Here is a 15,361-nt window from a genome sequence, read left to right on the forward strand (position 1 = left end):
GACTACAGTACAGACTAACTAGACTACAGTACTAGACTAACTAGACTACAGTACTAGACTAACTAGACTACAGTACAGACTAACTAGACTACAGTACAGACTAACTAGACTACAGTACTAGACTAACTAGACTACAGTACTAGACTAACTAGACTACAGTACTAGACTAACTAGACTACAGTACTAGACTAACTAGACTACAGTACTAGACTAACTAGACTACAGTACTAGACTAACTAGACTACAGTACTAGACTAACTAGACTACAGTACAGACTAACTAGGCTACAGTACAGACTAACTAGACTACAGTACTAGACTAACTAGACTACAGTACTAGACTAACTAGACTACAGTACTAGACTAACTAGACTACAGTACTAGACTAACTAGACTACAGTACTAGACTAACTAGACTACAGTACTAGACTAACTAGACTACAGTACAGACTAACTAGACTACAGTACAGACTAACTAGACTACAGTACTAGACTAACTAGACTACAGTACTAGACTAACTAGACTACAGTACTAGACTAACTAGACTACAGTACAGACTAACTAGACTACAGTACAGACTAACTAGACTACAGTACAGACTAACTAGACTACAGTACTAGACTAACTAGACTACAGTACAGACTAACTAGACTACAGTACAGACTAACTAGACTACAGTACTAGACTAACTAGACTACAGTACTAGACTAACTAGACTACAGTACAGACTAACTAGACTACAGTACAGACTAACTAGACTACAGTACAGACTAACTAGACTACAGTACTAGACTAACTAGACTACAGTACTAGACTAACTAGACTACAGTACAGACTAACTAGACTACAGTACTAGACTAACTAGACTACAGTACAGACTAACTAGACTACAGTACTAGACTAACTAGACTACAGTACAGACTAACTAGACTACAGTACAGACTAACTAGACTACAGTACAGACTAACTAGACTACAGTACAGACTAACTAGACTACAGTACAGACTAACTAGACTACAGTACTAGACTAACTAGACTACACTACTAGACTAACTAGACTACAGTACTAGACTAACTAGACTACAATACTAGACTAACTAGACTACAGTACAGACTAACTAGACTACAGTACAGACTAACTAGACTACATTACTAGACTAACTAGACTACATAACTAGACTAACTAGACTACATTACTAGACTAACTAGACTACAGTACAGACTAACTAGACTACAGTACAGACTAACTAGACTACATTACTAGACTAACTAGACTACAGTACTAGACTAACTAGACTACAGTACTAGACTAACTAGACTACAGTACTAGACTAACTAGACTACAGTACTAGACTAACTAGACTACAGTACAGACTAACTAGACTACAGTACAGACTAACTAGACTACAGTACAGACTAACTAGACTACAGTACTAGACTAACTAGACTACAGTACTAGACTAACTAGACTACAGTACAGACTAACTAGACTACAGTACTAGACTAACTAGACTACAGTACAGACTAACTAGACTACAGTACTAGACTAACTAGACTACAGTACAGACTAACTAGACTACAGTACAGACTAACTAGACTACAGTACAGACTAACTAGACTACAGTACAGACTAACTAGACTACAGTACAGACTAACTAGACTACAGTACTAGACTAACTAGACTACAGTACTAGACTAACTAGACTACAGTACTAGACTAACTAGACTACAGTACAGACTAACTAGACTACAGTACAGACTAACTAGACTACAGTACAGACTAACTAGACTACAGTACAGACTAACTAGACTACAGTACAGACTAACTAGACTACAGTACTAGACTAACTAGACTACAGTACAGACTAACTAGACTACAGTACTAGACTAACTAGACTACAGTACTAGACTAACTAGACTACAGTACAGACTAACTAGACTACAGTACAGACTAACTAGACTACAGTACTAGACTAACTAGACTACAGTACAGACTAACTAGACTACAGTACTAGACTAACTAGACTACAGTACAGACTAACTAGACTACAGTACTAGACTAACTAGACTACAGTACTAGACTAACTAGACTACAGTACAGACTAACTAGACTACAGTACTAGACTAACTAGACTACAGTACTAGACTAACTAGACTACAGTACAGACTAACTAGACTACAGTACAGACTAACTAGACTACAGTACAGACTAACTAGACTACAGTACTAGACTAACTAGACTACAGTACAGACTAACTAGACTACAGTAATAGACTAACTAGACTACAGTACTAGACTAACTAGACTACAGTACTAGACTAACTAGACTACAGTACTAGACTAACTAGACTACAGTACAGACTAACTAGACTACAGTACTAGACTAACTAGACTACAGTACAGACTAACTAGACTACAGTACAGACTAACTAGACTACAGTACTAGACTAACTAGACTACAGTACTAGACTAACTAGACTACAGTACAGACTAACTAGACTACAGTACAGACTAACTAGACTACAGTACTAGACTAACTAGACTACAGTACAGACTAACTAGACTACAGTACAGACTAACTAGACTACAGTACTAGACTAACTAGACTACAGTACAGACTAACTAGACTACAGTACAGACTAACTAGACTACAGTACTAGACTAACTAGACTACAGTACTAGACTAACTAGACTACAGTACAGACTAACTAGACTACAGTACTAGACTAACTAGACTACAGTACAGACTAACTAGACTACAGTACAGACTAACTAGACTACAGTACAGACTAACTAGACTACAGTACAGACTAACTAGACTACAGTACTAGACTAACTAGACTACAGTACAGACTAACTAGACTACAGTACAGACTAACTAGACTACAGTACAGACTAACTAGACTACAGTACAGACTAACTAGACTACAGTACTAGACTAACTAGACTACAGTACTAGACTAACTAGACTACAGTACTAGACTAACTAGACTACAGTACAGACTAACTAGACTACAGTACAGACTAACTAGACTACAGTACTAGACTAACTAGACTACAGTACAGACTAACTAGACTACAGTACAGACTAACTAGACTACAGTACTAGACTAACTAGACTACACTACTAGACTAACTAGACTACAGTACTAGACTAACTAGACTACAGTACTAGACTAACTAGACTACAGTACAGACTAACTAGACTACAGTACAGACTAACTAGACTACAGTACTAGACTAACTAGACTACAGTACTAGACTAACTAGACTACAGTACTAGACTAACTAGACTACAGTACAGACTAACTAGACTACAGTACAGACTAACTAGACTACAGTACAGACTAACTAGACTACAGTACTAGACTAACTAGACTACAGTACAGACTAACTAGACTACAGTACAGACTAACTAGACTACAGTACTAGACTAACTAGACTACAGTACTAGACTAACTAGACTACAGTACAGACTAACTAGACTACAGTACAGACTAACTAGACTACAGTACAGACTAACTAGACTACAGTACTAGACTAACTAGACTACAGTACTAGACTAACTAGACTACAGTACAGACTAACTAGACTACAGTACTAGACTAACTAGACTACAGTACAGACTAACTAGACTACAGTACTAGACTAACTAGACTACAGTACAGACTAACTAGACTACAGTACAGACTAACTAGACTACAGTACAGACTAACTAGACTACAGTACAGACTAACTAGACTACAGTACAGACTAACTAGACTACAGTACTAGACTAACTAGACTACACTACTAGACTAACTAGACTACAGTACTAGACTAACTAGACTACAATACTAGACTAACTAGACTACAGTACAGACTAACTAGACTACAGTACAGACTAACTAGACTACAGTACAGACTAACTAGACTACAGTACAGACTAAGTAGACTACAGTACTAGACTAACTAGACTACAGTACAAGACTAACTAGACTACAGTACTAGACTAACTAGACTGCAGTACTAGACTAACTAGACTACAGTACAGACTAACTAGACTACAGTACAGACTAACTAGACTACAGTACTAGACTAACTAGACTACAGTACAGACTAACTGGACTACAGTACTAGACTAACTAGACTACAGTACAGACTAACTAGACTACAGTACTAGACTAACTAGACTACATAACTAGACTAACTAGACTACAGTACAGACTAACTAGACTACAGTACTAGACTAACTAGACTACAGTACTAGACTAACTAGACTACAGTACAGACTAACTAGACTACAGTACAGACTAACTAGAATACAGTTAAGACTAACTAGAATACAGTACTAGACTAACTAGACTACAGTACAGACTAACTAGAATACAGTTAAGACTAACTAGACTACAGTACTAGACTAACTAGACTACAGTACAGACTAACTAGACTACAGTACTAGACTAACTAGACTACAGTACAGACTAACTAGAACACAGTACTAGACTAACTAGACTACAGTAGAGACTAACTAGACTACAGTACAGACTAAGTAGACTACAGTAATAGACTAACTAAAATACAGTACTAGACTAACTAGACTACAGTACAGACTAACTAGACTACAGTACAGACTAACTAGACTACAGTACTAGACTAACTAGACTACAGTACAGACTAACTAGACTACAGTACAGACTAACTAGACTACAGTACTAGACTAACTAGACTACAGTACAGACTAACTAGACTACAGTACAAGACTAACTAGACTACAGTACTAGACTAACTAGACTACAGTACTAGACTAACTAGACTACAGTACAGACTAACTAGACTACAGTACTAGACTAACTAGACTACAGTACAGACTAACTAGACTACAGTACAGACTAACTAGACTACAGTACAGACTAACTAGACTACAGTACAGACTAACTAGACTACAGTACTAGACTAACTAGACTACAGTACAGACTAACTAGACTACAGTACAGACTAACTAGACTACAGTACAGACTAACTAGACTACAGTACAGACTAACTAGACTACAGTAGAGAATAACTAGACTACAGTACAGACTAAGTAGACTACAGTAATAGACTAACTAGAATACAGTACTAGACTAACTAGACTACAGTACAGACTAACTAGACTACAGTACAGACTAACTAGACTACAGTACTAGACTAACTAGACTACAGTACAGACTAACTAGACTACAGTACAAGACTAACTAGACTACAGTACTAGACTAACTAGACTACAGTACAGACTAACTAGGCTACAGTACAAGACTAACTAGACTACAGTACTAGACTAACTAGACTACAGTACTAGACTAACTAGACTACAGTACAGACTAACTAGACTACAGTACAAGACTAACTAGACTACAGTACAGACTAACTAGACTACAGTACAAGACTAACTAGACTACAGTACTAGACTAACTAGACTACAGTACTAGACTAACTAGACTACAGTACAGACTAACTAGACTACAGTACAAGACTAACTAGACTACAGTACTAGACTAACTAGACTACAGTACTAGACTAACTAGACTACAGTACAGACTAACTAGACTACAGTACTAGACTAACTAGACTACAGTACTAGACTAACTAGACTACAGTACAGACTAACTAGACTACAGTACAGACTAACTAGACTACAGTACAGACTAACTAGACTACAGTACAGACTAACTAGACTACAGTACTAGACTAACTAGACGTAAAACAATGCTGATACAGACCATACTGATACAGACCATACTGATATATACTGATACAGACCATACTGATACAGACCATACTGATACAGACCATACTGATACAGACCATACTGATATAGACCATACTGATACAGACCATACTGATACAGACCATACTGATACAGACCATACTGATATAGACCATACTGATACAGACCATACTGATACAGACCATACTGATATAGACCATACTGATACAGACCATACTGATACAGACCATACTGATACAGACCATACTGATACAGACCATACTGATATAGACCATACTGATACAGACCATACTGATATAGACCATACTGATACAGACCATACTGATACAGACCATACTGATATAGACCATACTGATATAGACCATACTGATATAGACCATACTGATATAGACCATACTGATACAGACCATACTGATACAGACCATACTGATATATACCATACTGATATAGACCATACTGATATAGACCATACTGATACTGATATAGACCATACTGATACAGACCATACTGATATAGACCATACTGATATATACTGATACAGACCATACTGATATAGACCATACTGATATATACTGATACAGACCATACTGGAATAGACCATACTGATACAGACCATACTGATATAGACCATACTGATATAGACCATACTGATACAGACCATACTGATATAGACCATACTGATACAGACCTAACACTACACCATACTGATATAGACCATACTGATATAGACCATACTGATACAGACCATACTGATACAGACCATACTGATATAGACCATACTGATATAGACCATACTGATATAGACCATACTGATATATACTGCTACAGACCATACTGATATAGACCATACTGATATAGACCATACTGATATAGACCATACTGATATAGACCATACTGATATAGACCATACTGATATAGAGCATACTGATACAGACCATACTGATACTGATACAGACCATACTGATATAGACCATACTGATACAGACCATACTGATATAGACCATACTGATATAGACCATACTGATATAGACCATACTGATACAGACCATACTGATATAGACCATACTGATACTGATATAGACCATACTGATACAGACCATACTGATATAGACCATACTGATACAGACCATACTGATACAGACCATACTGATATAGACCATACTGATATAGGCCATACTGATACAGACCATACTGATACAGACCATACTGATATATACTGATACAGACCATACTGATACAGACCATACTGATATAGACCATACTGATACAGACCATACTGACACAGACCATACTGATATAGACCATACTGATATAGACCACACTGATACAGACCATACTGATACAGACCATACTGATACAGACCATACTGATACAGACCATACTGATATAGACCATACTGATACAGACCATACTGATACAGACCATACTGATACAGACCATACTGATATATACTGATACAGACCATACTGATACAGACCATACTGATATAGACCATACTGATACAGACCATACTGATACAGACCATACTGATATAGACCATACTGATATAGACCATACTGATACTGATATAGACCATACTGATATAGACCATACTGATACAGACCATACTGATATAGACCATACTGATATAGACCATACTGATACAGACCATACTGATACAGACCATACTGATATAGACCATACTGATATAGACCATATTGATACAGACCATACTGATATAGACCATACTGATATATACTGATACAGACCATACTGATACAGACCATACTGATATAGACCCTACTGATACAGACCATACTGATATAGACCATACTGATACAGACCATACTGATATAGACCATACTGATACAGACCATACTGATACAGACCATACTGATATAGACCATACTGATATAGACCATACTGATACAGACCATACTGATACAGACCATACTGATATAGACCATACTGATATAGGCCATACTGATACAGACCATACTGATATAGACCATACTGATACAGACCATACTGATATAGACCATACTGATATAGACCATACTGATACAGACCATACTGATACAGACCATACTGATACAGACCATACTGATATAGACCATACTGATATAGACCATACTGATATAGACCATACTGATACAGACCATACTGATACAGACCATACTGATACAGACCATACTGATATAGACCATACTGATATAGACCATACTGATATAGACCATACTGATATATACTGATACAGACCATACTGATATAGACCATACTGATACAGACCATACTGATACTGATATAGACCATACTGATACTGATATAGACCATACTGATATAGACCATACTGATATAGACCATACTGATATAGACCATACTGATACTGATATAGACCATACTGATATAGACCATACTGATACTGATATAGACCATACTGATATAGACCATACTGATATAGACCATACTGATATATACTGATACAGACCATACTGATATATACTGATATAGACCATACTGATACAGACCATACTGATACAGACCATACTGATATAGACCATACTGATATAGACCATACTGATATAGACCATACTGATATAGACCATACTGATACAGACCATAATGATACAGACCATACTGATACAGAACATACTGATATATACTGATACAGACCATACTGATATAGACCATACTGATATAGACCATACTGATATAGACCATACTGATACAGACCATACTGATATAGACCATACTGATACAGACCATACTGATACAGAGCATACTGATATATACTGATACAGACCATACTGATATAGACCATACTGATATAGACCATACTGATATATACTGATATAGACCATACTGATATAGATCATACTGATACAGACCATACTGATATATACTGATATAGACCATACTGATACAGACCATACTGATATAGACCATACTGATATAGACCATACTGATACAGACCATACTGATATAGACCATACTGATACAGACCATACTGATACAGACCATACTGATATATACTGATATAGACCATACTGATATATACTGATATAGACCATACTGATATAGACCATACTGATATATACTGATATAGACCATACTGATATAGACCATACTGATACAGACCATACTGATATATACTGGTATAGACCATACTGATACAGACCATACTGATACAGACCATACTGATACAGACCATACTGATATAGACCATACTGATATACACCATACTGACACAGACCATACTGATACAGACCATATTGATACAGACCATACTGATACAGACCATACTGATACAGACCATACTGATATAGACCATACTGATATAGACCATACTGATACAGACCATACTGATACAGACCATACTGATATAGACCCTACTGATACAGACCATACTGATACAGACCATACTGATATAGACCATACTGATACAGACCATACTGATACAGACCATACTGATATATACTGATACAGACCATACTGATACAGACCATACTGATATATACTGATACACACCATACTGATATATACTGATACAGACCATACTGATATAGACCATACTGATATAGACCATACTGATACAGACCATACTGATATATACTGATACAGACCATACTGATATAGACCATACTGATACAGACCATACCTATACTGACCATACTGATATAGACCATACTGATATAGACCATACTGATACTGATATAGACCATACTGATACAGACCATACTGATACAGACCATACTGATATAGACCATACTGATATAGACCATACTGATATAGACCATACTGATATAGACCATACTGATACAGACCATACTGATACAGACCATACTGATATATACTGATACAGACCATACTGATACAGACCATACTGATATAGACCATACTGATATAGACCATACTGATATAGACCATACTGATACAGACCATACTGATACTGATATAGACCATACTGATACAGACCATACTGATACAGACCATACTGATATAGACCATACTGATATAGACCATACTGATATAGACCATACTGATATAGACCATACTGATATAGACCATACTGATACAGACCATACTGATACTGATATAGACCATACTGATACAGACCATACTGATACAGACCATACTGATACAGACCATACTGATATAGACCATACTGATATAGACCATACTGATACAGACCATACTGATACAGACCATACTGATATAGACCATACTGATACAGACCATACTGATACAGACCATACTGATACAGACCATACTGATACAGACCATACTGATATAGACCATACTGATATAGACCATACTGATACAGACCATACTGATACAGACCATACTGATATAGACCATACTGATATAGACCATACTGATACAGACCATACTGATATACACCATACTGATACACTGAGACCCATCTTCCTCTCATTTCCTCATCTATTTCCCCCCTCTTCTTCTTCCCCTCTTCCTGTTAACTTGTTGGCTCTCTCTCTTGTGGTTTTGCGTTGTTGCGTCCCGGCGAGTTTTCCCAGAAGGCTTTGTGCCGCAGCACAGATGGGAGTAGGAACATTCTGATATTTAATGGCATTTTCTCCTGCTCCTCCTCAAACGCTGGCATCTCATTAGAAACTCTCCACATGGTTGTGTCAGCGAAAAGAGAGAGAGACAGAGAGACAGAGAGACAGAGAGAGAGAGAGAGAGAGAGAGAGAGAGTGAGAGAGAGAGAGACGGAGAGCGATAGAGAGAGAAAGTGAGAGAGAGAGAGACAGAGAGAGACAGAGAGAGACAGAGAGTGAGAGTGAGAGAGAGAGAGAGAGAGAGAGAGAGAGAGAGAGAGAGAGAGAGAGAGTGAGAGAGAGTGTGAGAGAGAGTGTGAGAGACAGAGATAGAGAAAGGGTGTCAGTGAAAGATAGGACCTTACTCCTCCACCCTCCATCCTTCATTCTCCCCCTTCCTCTCTCCTCCTCCTCCTCCTCCGCCCTACATCCTTACCTCTCTCCTCCTCCTCCCTACATCCTTACCTCTCTCCTCCTCTCCTCCTCCTCCTCCTCCTCCTCCTCCCTACATCCTTACTTCTCTCCTCCTCCTCCTCCCTACATCCTTACCTCTCTCCTCCTCTCCTCCTCCTCCTCCTCCTCCCTACATCCTTACTTCTCTCCTCCTCCTCCTCCCTACATCCTTACCTCTCTCCTCCTCCTCCCTACATCCGTACCTCTCTCCTCCTCCTCCCTACATCCTTACCTCTCTCCTCCTCCTCCCTACATCCTTACCTCTCTCCTCCTCCTCCCTACATCCTTACCTCTCTCCTCTCTCCTCCCCTCCTCCTCCCTACATCCGTACCTCTCTCCTCCTCCTCCCTACATCCTTACCTCTCTCCTCCTCTCTCCATCCTCCCCTCCTCTACCCCTCCCCTCCCCTCCCTCTACCCCTCCCCCCTCTACTACCCCCCCTCCCTCTACCACTCCCCCCTCTACTACCCCCCCCCCCCCCCCCTCCCTCCCCCCTCCCTCCCTCCCTCCTCTCCATCTCACCATCCGTCCACTCCTTGTTTCTGGAGCTCTGAGATGCCGAAGGACAGCGCTCCCATGAAGTCGTTCCTGCTGGTCATGTCCCAGTCCCAGATCTCCACCGACAGACGACGGTCCTTATCAGAGTCCTTCAGGGGACTGTAGACCAGGGAGGAGAGGGGAGGGAGAAGGAAAGGGGAAGAGGGAGGGAGGGAGGGAGGGAGGGAGGGAGGGAGGGAGAGGGAGAGGGAGGGAGAAGGAAAGGGGAAGAGGGAGGGAGGGAGAAGGAAAGGGGAAGAGGGAGGGAGGGAGAAGGAGAGGGGGGAGGAGGAGAGGGAAGAGAGGGGAGGGAGGGACAAGGAGAGGGTGAGGGAGAAGGAGAGGGAGCGAGGGAGAAGGAGAGGGGGGGAAGAGAAGGAGAGGGGGAGGGAGGAGAGGGAGAAGGAGGGAGGGAGAAGGAGAGGGGGAGGGAGAAGGAGAGGGAGGGAGGGAGGGAGAAGGAGAGGGGGGGGGAGAGAAGGAGAGGGGGAGGGAGGAGAGGGAGAAGGAGGGGGGAGAAGGAGAGGGGGAGGGAGGAGAGGGAGAAGGAGGGGGGAGAAGGAGAGGGAGGGCGAAGGAAAGGGAAAAGGAGGGGGAGAAGGAGAGGGGGAGGGAGGAAGGGGGTAGAGAACACTCATTAAGTCATCCTCCATTAAGTCATCCTCTAGTCATTCTTTAACAAAGTGTAGAACTGTCTCTGTAAAGTTCAGAATCCTCTTTAACAAAGATAGTGTAAAGTTCAGAAGCCTTTTTAACAAAGATAGTGTAAAGTTCAGAAGCCTCTTTAACAAAGATAGTGTAAAGTTCAGAAGCCTCTTTAACAAAGATAGTGTAAAGTTCAGAAGCCTCTATAACAAAGATAGTGTAAAGTTCAGAAGCCCTTTTTAACAAAGATAGTGTAAAGTTCAGAAGCCTCTTTAACAAAGATAGTGTAAAGTTCAGAAGCCTCTTTAACAAAGATAGTGTAAAGTTCAGAAGCCCTCTTTAACAAAGATAGTGTAAAGTTCATAAGCCTTTTTAACAAAGATAGTGTAAAGTTCAGAAGCCTCTTTAACAAAGATAGTGTAAAGTTCAGAAGCCCTCTTTAACAAAGATAGTGTAAAGTTCATAAGCCTTTTTAACAAAGATACTGTAAATTTCAGAAGCCCACTTTAACAAAGATAGTGTAAAGTTCAGAAATCTCTTTAACAAAGATAGTGTAAAGTTCAGAAGCCTCTTTAACAAAGATAGTGTAAATTTCAGAAGGCCTTTTTAACAAAGATAGTGTAAATTTCAGAAGCCCTTTTTAACAAAGATAGTGTAAAGTTCAGAAGCCTCTTTAACAAAGATAGTGTAAAGCGTAGTGTCAACTGAACATACAATTTGAAAGTTTCATTCCAGGTAGGATTGAGGTTCCCCTTGATGGTCTTGGTCTTCTGCTTGGTGTCACTCTTGGGGTCGGGGATGAGTTTGAGCTTCACGTAGGGGTCAGACAGACCGTTTGGGTCCATAGGCACCAGGTTACAGGCTTCATGGACTGGAGAGGGGAGGAGAGGAGGGAGGAGAAGGGGAGAAAGACAAGGAGAAGGGAGAGAGGGAGGAAAGGAGGAGAGAGAGAGGATAAGGAGGGGGGAGAGGAGGGAGGGGGAGAGGGGAGGAGCAGGAGAGAGGAGGGAGGAGAAGGGAGAGAGGGAGGATAGGAGGAGGGAGAGAGAGATGATAGGGAGGAGGGAGAGGGAGGAGAGGGAGAGAGAGGGGAGAGGGAGGAGAGGGAGGAGAGGGAGTAAGGAGAGAGAGGAGAGGGAGGAAGGAGAGAGAGGAGAGAGACAATAGGTTAGGAGCCTCCTGGACTAGAGAGATTAGCTGAATCAGGTGTGTTAGGAGCAAAACCCTGCACACTGATGTCTGGTTGACCAGACCTGATGTAAGGAGGTCAGGGTTGACCAGACCTGATATAAGGAGGTCAGGGTTCACCAGACCTGATGTAAGGAGGTCAGGGTTCACCAGACCTGATGTAAGGAGGTCAGGGTTGACCAGACCTGATATAAGGAGGTCAGGGTTGACCAGACCTGATGTAAGGAGGTCAGGGTTGACCAGACCTGATATAAGGAGGTCAGGGTTCACCAGACATGATGTAAGGAGGTCAGGGTTCACCAGACCTGATGTAAGGAGGTCAGGGTTGACCAGACCTGATATAAGGAGGTCAGGGTTCACTAGACCTGATATAAGGAGGTCAGGGTTCACTAGACCTGATATAAGGAGGTCAGGGTTGACCAGACCTGATGTAAGGAGGTCAACCAGACCTGATATAAGGAGGTCAGGGTTCACCAGACCTGATGTAAGGAGGTCAGGGTTCACCAGACCTGATGTAAGGAGGTCAACCAGACCTGATATAAGGAGGTCAGGGTTCACCAGACCTGATGTAAGGAGGTCAGGGTTCACCAGACCTGATATAAGGAGGTCAGGGTTCACCAGACCTGATATAAGGAGGTCAGGGTTCACCAGACCTGATATAAGGAGGTCAGGGTTCACCAGACCTGATATAAGGAGATCAGGGTTCACCAGACCTGATATAAGGAGGTCAGGGTTCACCAGACCTGATATAAGGAGGTCAGGGTTCACCAGACCTGATATAAGGAGGTCAGGGTTCACCAGACCTGATATAAGGAGGTCAGGGTTCACCAGACAAGATATAAGGAGGTCAGGGTTCACCAGACCTGATATAAGGAGGTCAGGGTTCACCAGACCTGATATAAGGAGGTCAGGGTTCACCAGACCTGATATAAGGAGGTCAGGGTTCACCAGACCTGATATAAGGAGGTCAGGGTTCACCAGACCTGATATAAGGAGGTCAGGGTTGACCAGACCTGATATAAGGAGGTCAGGGTTCACCAGACCTGATATAAGGAGGTCAGGGTTCACCAGACCTGATATAAGGAGGTCAGGGTTGACCAGACCTGATATAAGGAGGTCAGGGTTCACCAGACCTGATATAAGGAGGTCAGGGTTCACCAGACCTGATATAAGGAGGTCAGGGTTCACCAGACCTGATGTAGGGAGGTCAGGGTTCACCAGACCTGATATAAAGAGGTCAACCAGACCTGATATAAGGAGGTCAGGGTTGACTAGACCTGATGTAAGGAGGTCAAGGTTCACCAGACCTGATGTAAGGAGGTCAGGGTTCACCAGACCTGATATAAGGAGGTCAGGGTTGACCAGACCTGATATAAGGAGGTCAGGGTTCACCAGACCTGATGTAAAGAGGTCAGGGTTCACCAGACCTGATATAAGGAGGCCAGGGTTCACCAGACCTGATGTAAGGAGGTCAACCAGACCTGATATAAGGAGGTCAGGGTTCGCCAGACCTGATATAAGGAGGTCAAGGTTCACCAGACCTGATATAAGGAGGTCAGGGTTCACCAGACCTGATATAAGGAGGTCAGGGTTGACCAGACCTGATATAAGGAGGTCAGGGTTCACTAGACCTGATCTAAGGAGGTCAGGGTTCACCAGACCTGATATAAGGAGGTCAACCAGACCTGATGTAAGGAGGTCAGGGTTGACCAGACCTGATATAAGGAGGTCAGGGTTCACCTGACCTGATATAAGGAGGTCAGGGTTGACTAGACCTGATATAAGGAGGTCAGGGTTGACCAGACCTGATATAAGGAGGTCAGGGTTCACCAGACCTGATATAAGGAGGTCAGGGTTGACCAGACCTGATATAAGGAGGTCAGGGTTCACCAGACCTGATATAAGGAGGTCAGGGTTCACCAGACCTGATATAAGGAGGTCAGGGTTCACCAGACCTGATATAAGGAGGTCAGGGTTCACCAGACCTGATATAAGGAGGTCAGGGTTCACCAGACCTGATATAAGGAGGTCAGGGTTCACCAGACCTGATATAAGGAGGTCAGGGTTCACCAGACAAGATATAAGGAGGTCAGGGTTCACCAGACCTGATATAAGGAGGTCAGGGTTCACCAGACCTGATATAAGGAGGTCAGGGTTCACCAGACCTGATATAAGGAGGTCAGGGTTCACCAGACCTGATATAAGGAGGTCAGGGTTGACCAGACCTCATATAAGGAGGTCAGGGTTC

At 41.4% G+C, this 15,361-nt stretch overlaps 1 protein-coding gene across 1 annotated transcript in view; it reads right to left on the reverse strand.

The window, feature by feature from the left end:
• Nucleotides 1-15,361, reverse strand: part of LOC129848906 (protein kinase C beta type-like) — a gene marked incomplete at both ends in the record, with an annotated part of 43,780 nt that overhangs the window by 2,109 nt on the left and 26,310 nt on the right. The window contains 2 exons of the mRNA XM_055916007.1: nucleotides 11,266-11,400; nucleotides 12,640-12,796. Coding sequence (XP_055771982.1) covers nucleotides 11,266-11,400; nucleotides 12,640-12,796 — 292 coding nt within the window. The remainder of the gene's footprint in view (nucleotides 1-11,265; nucleotides 11,401-12,639; nucleotides 12,797-15,361) is intronic.

The sequence above is a fragment of the Salvelinus fontinalis genome, unplaced genomic scaffold (genome assembly GCF_029448725.1).
Source record: "Salvelinus fontinalis isolate EN_2023a unplaced genomic scaffold, ASM2944872v1 scaffold_1281, whole genome shotgun sequence".
Taxonomy (NCBI): domain Eukaryota; kingdom Metazoa; phylum Chordata; class Actinopteri; order Salmoniformes; family Salmonidae; genus Salvelinus; species Salvelinus fontinalis.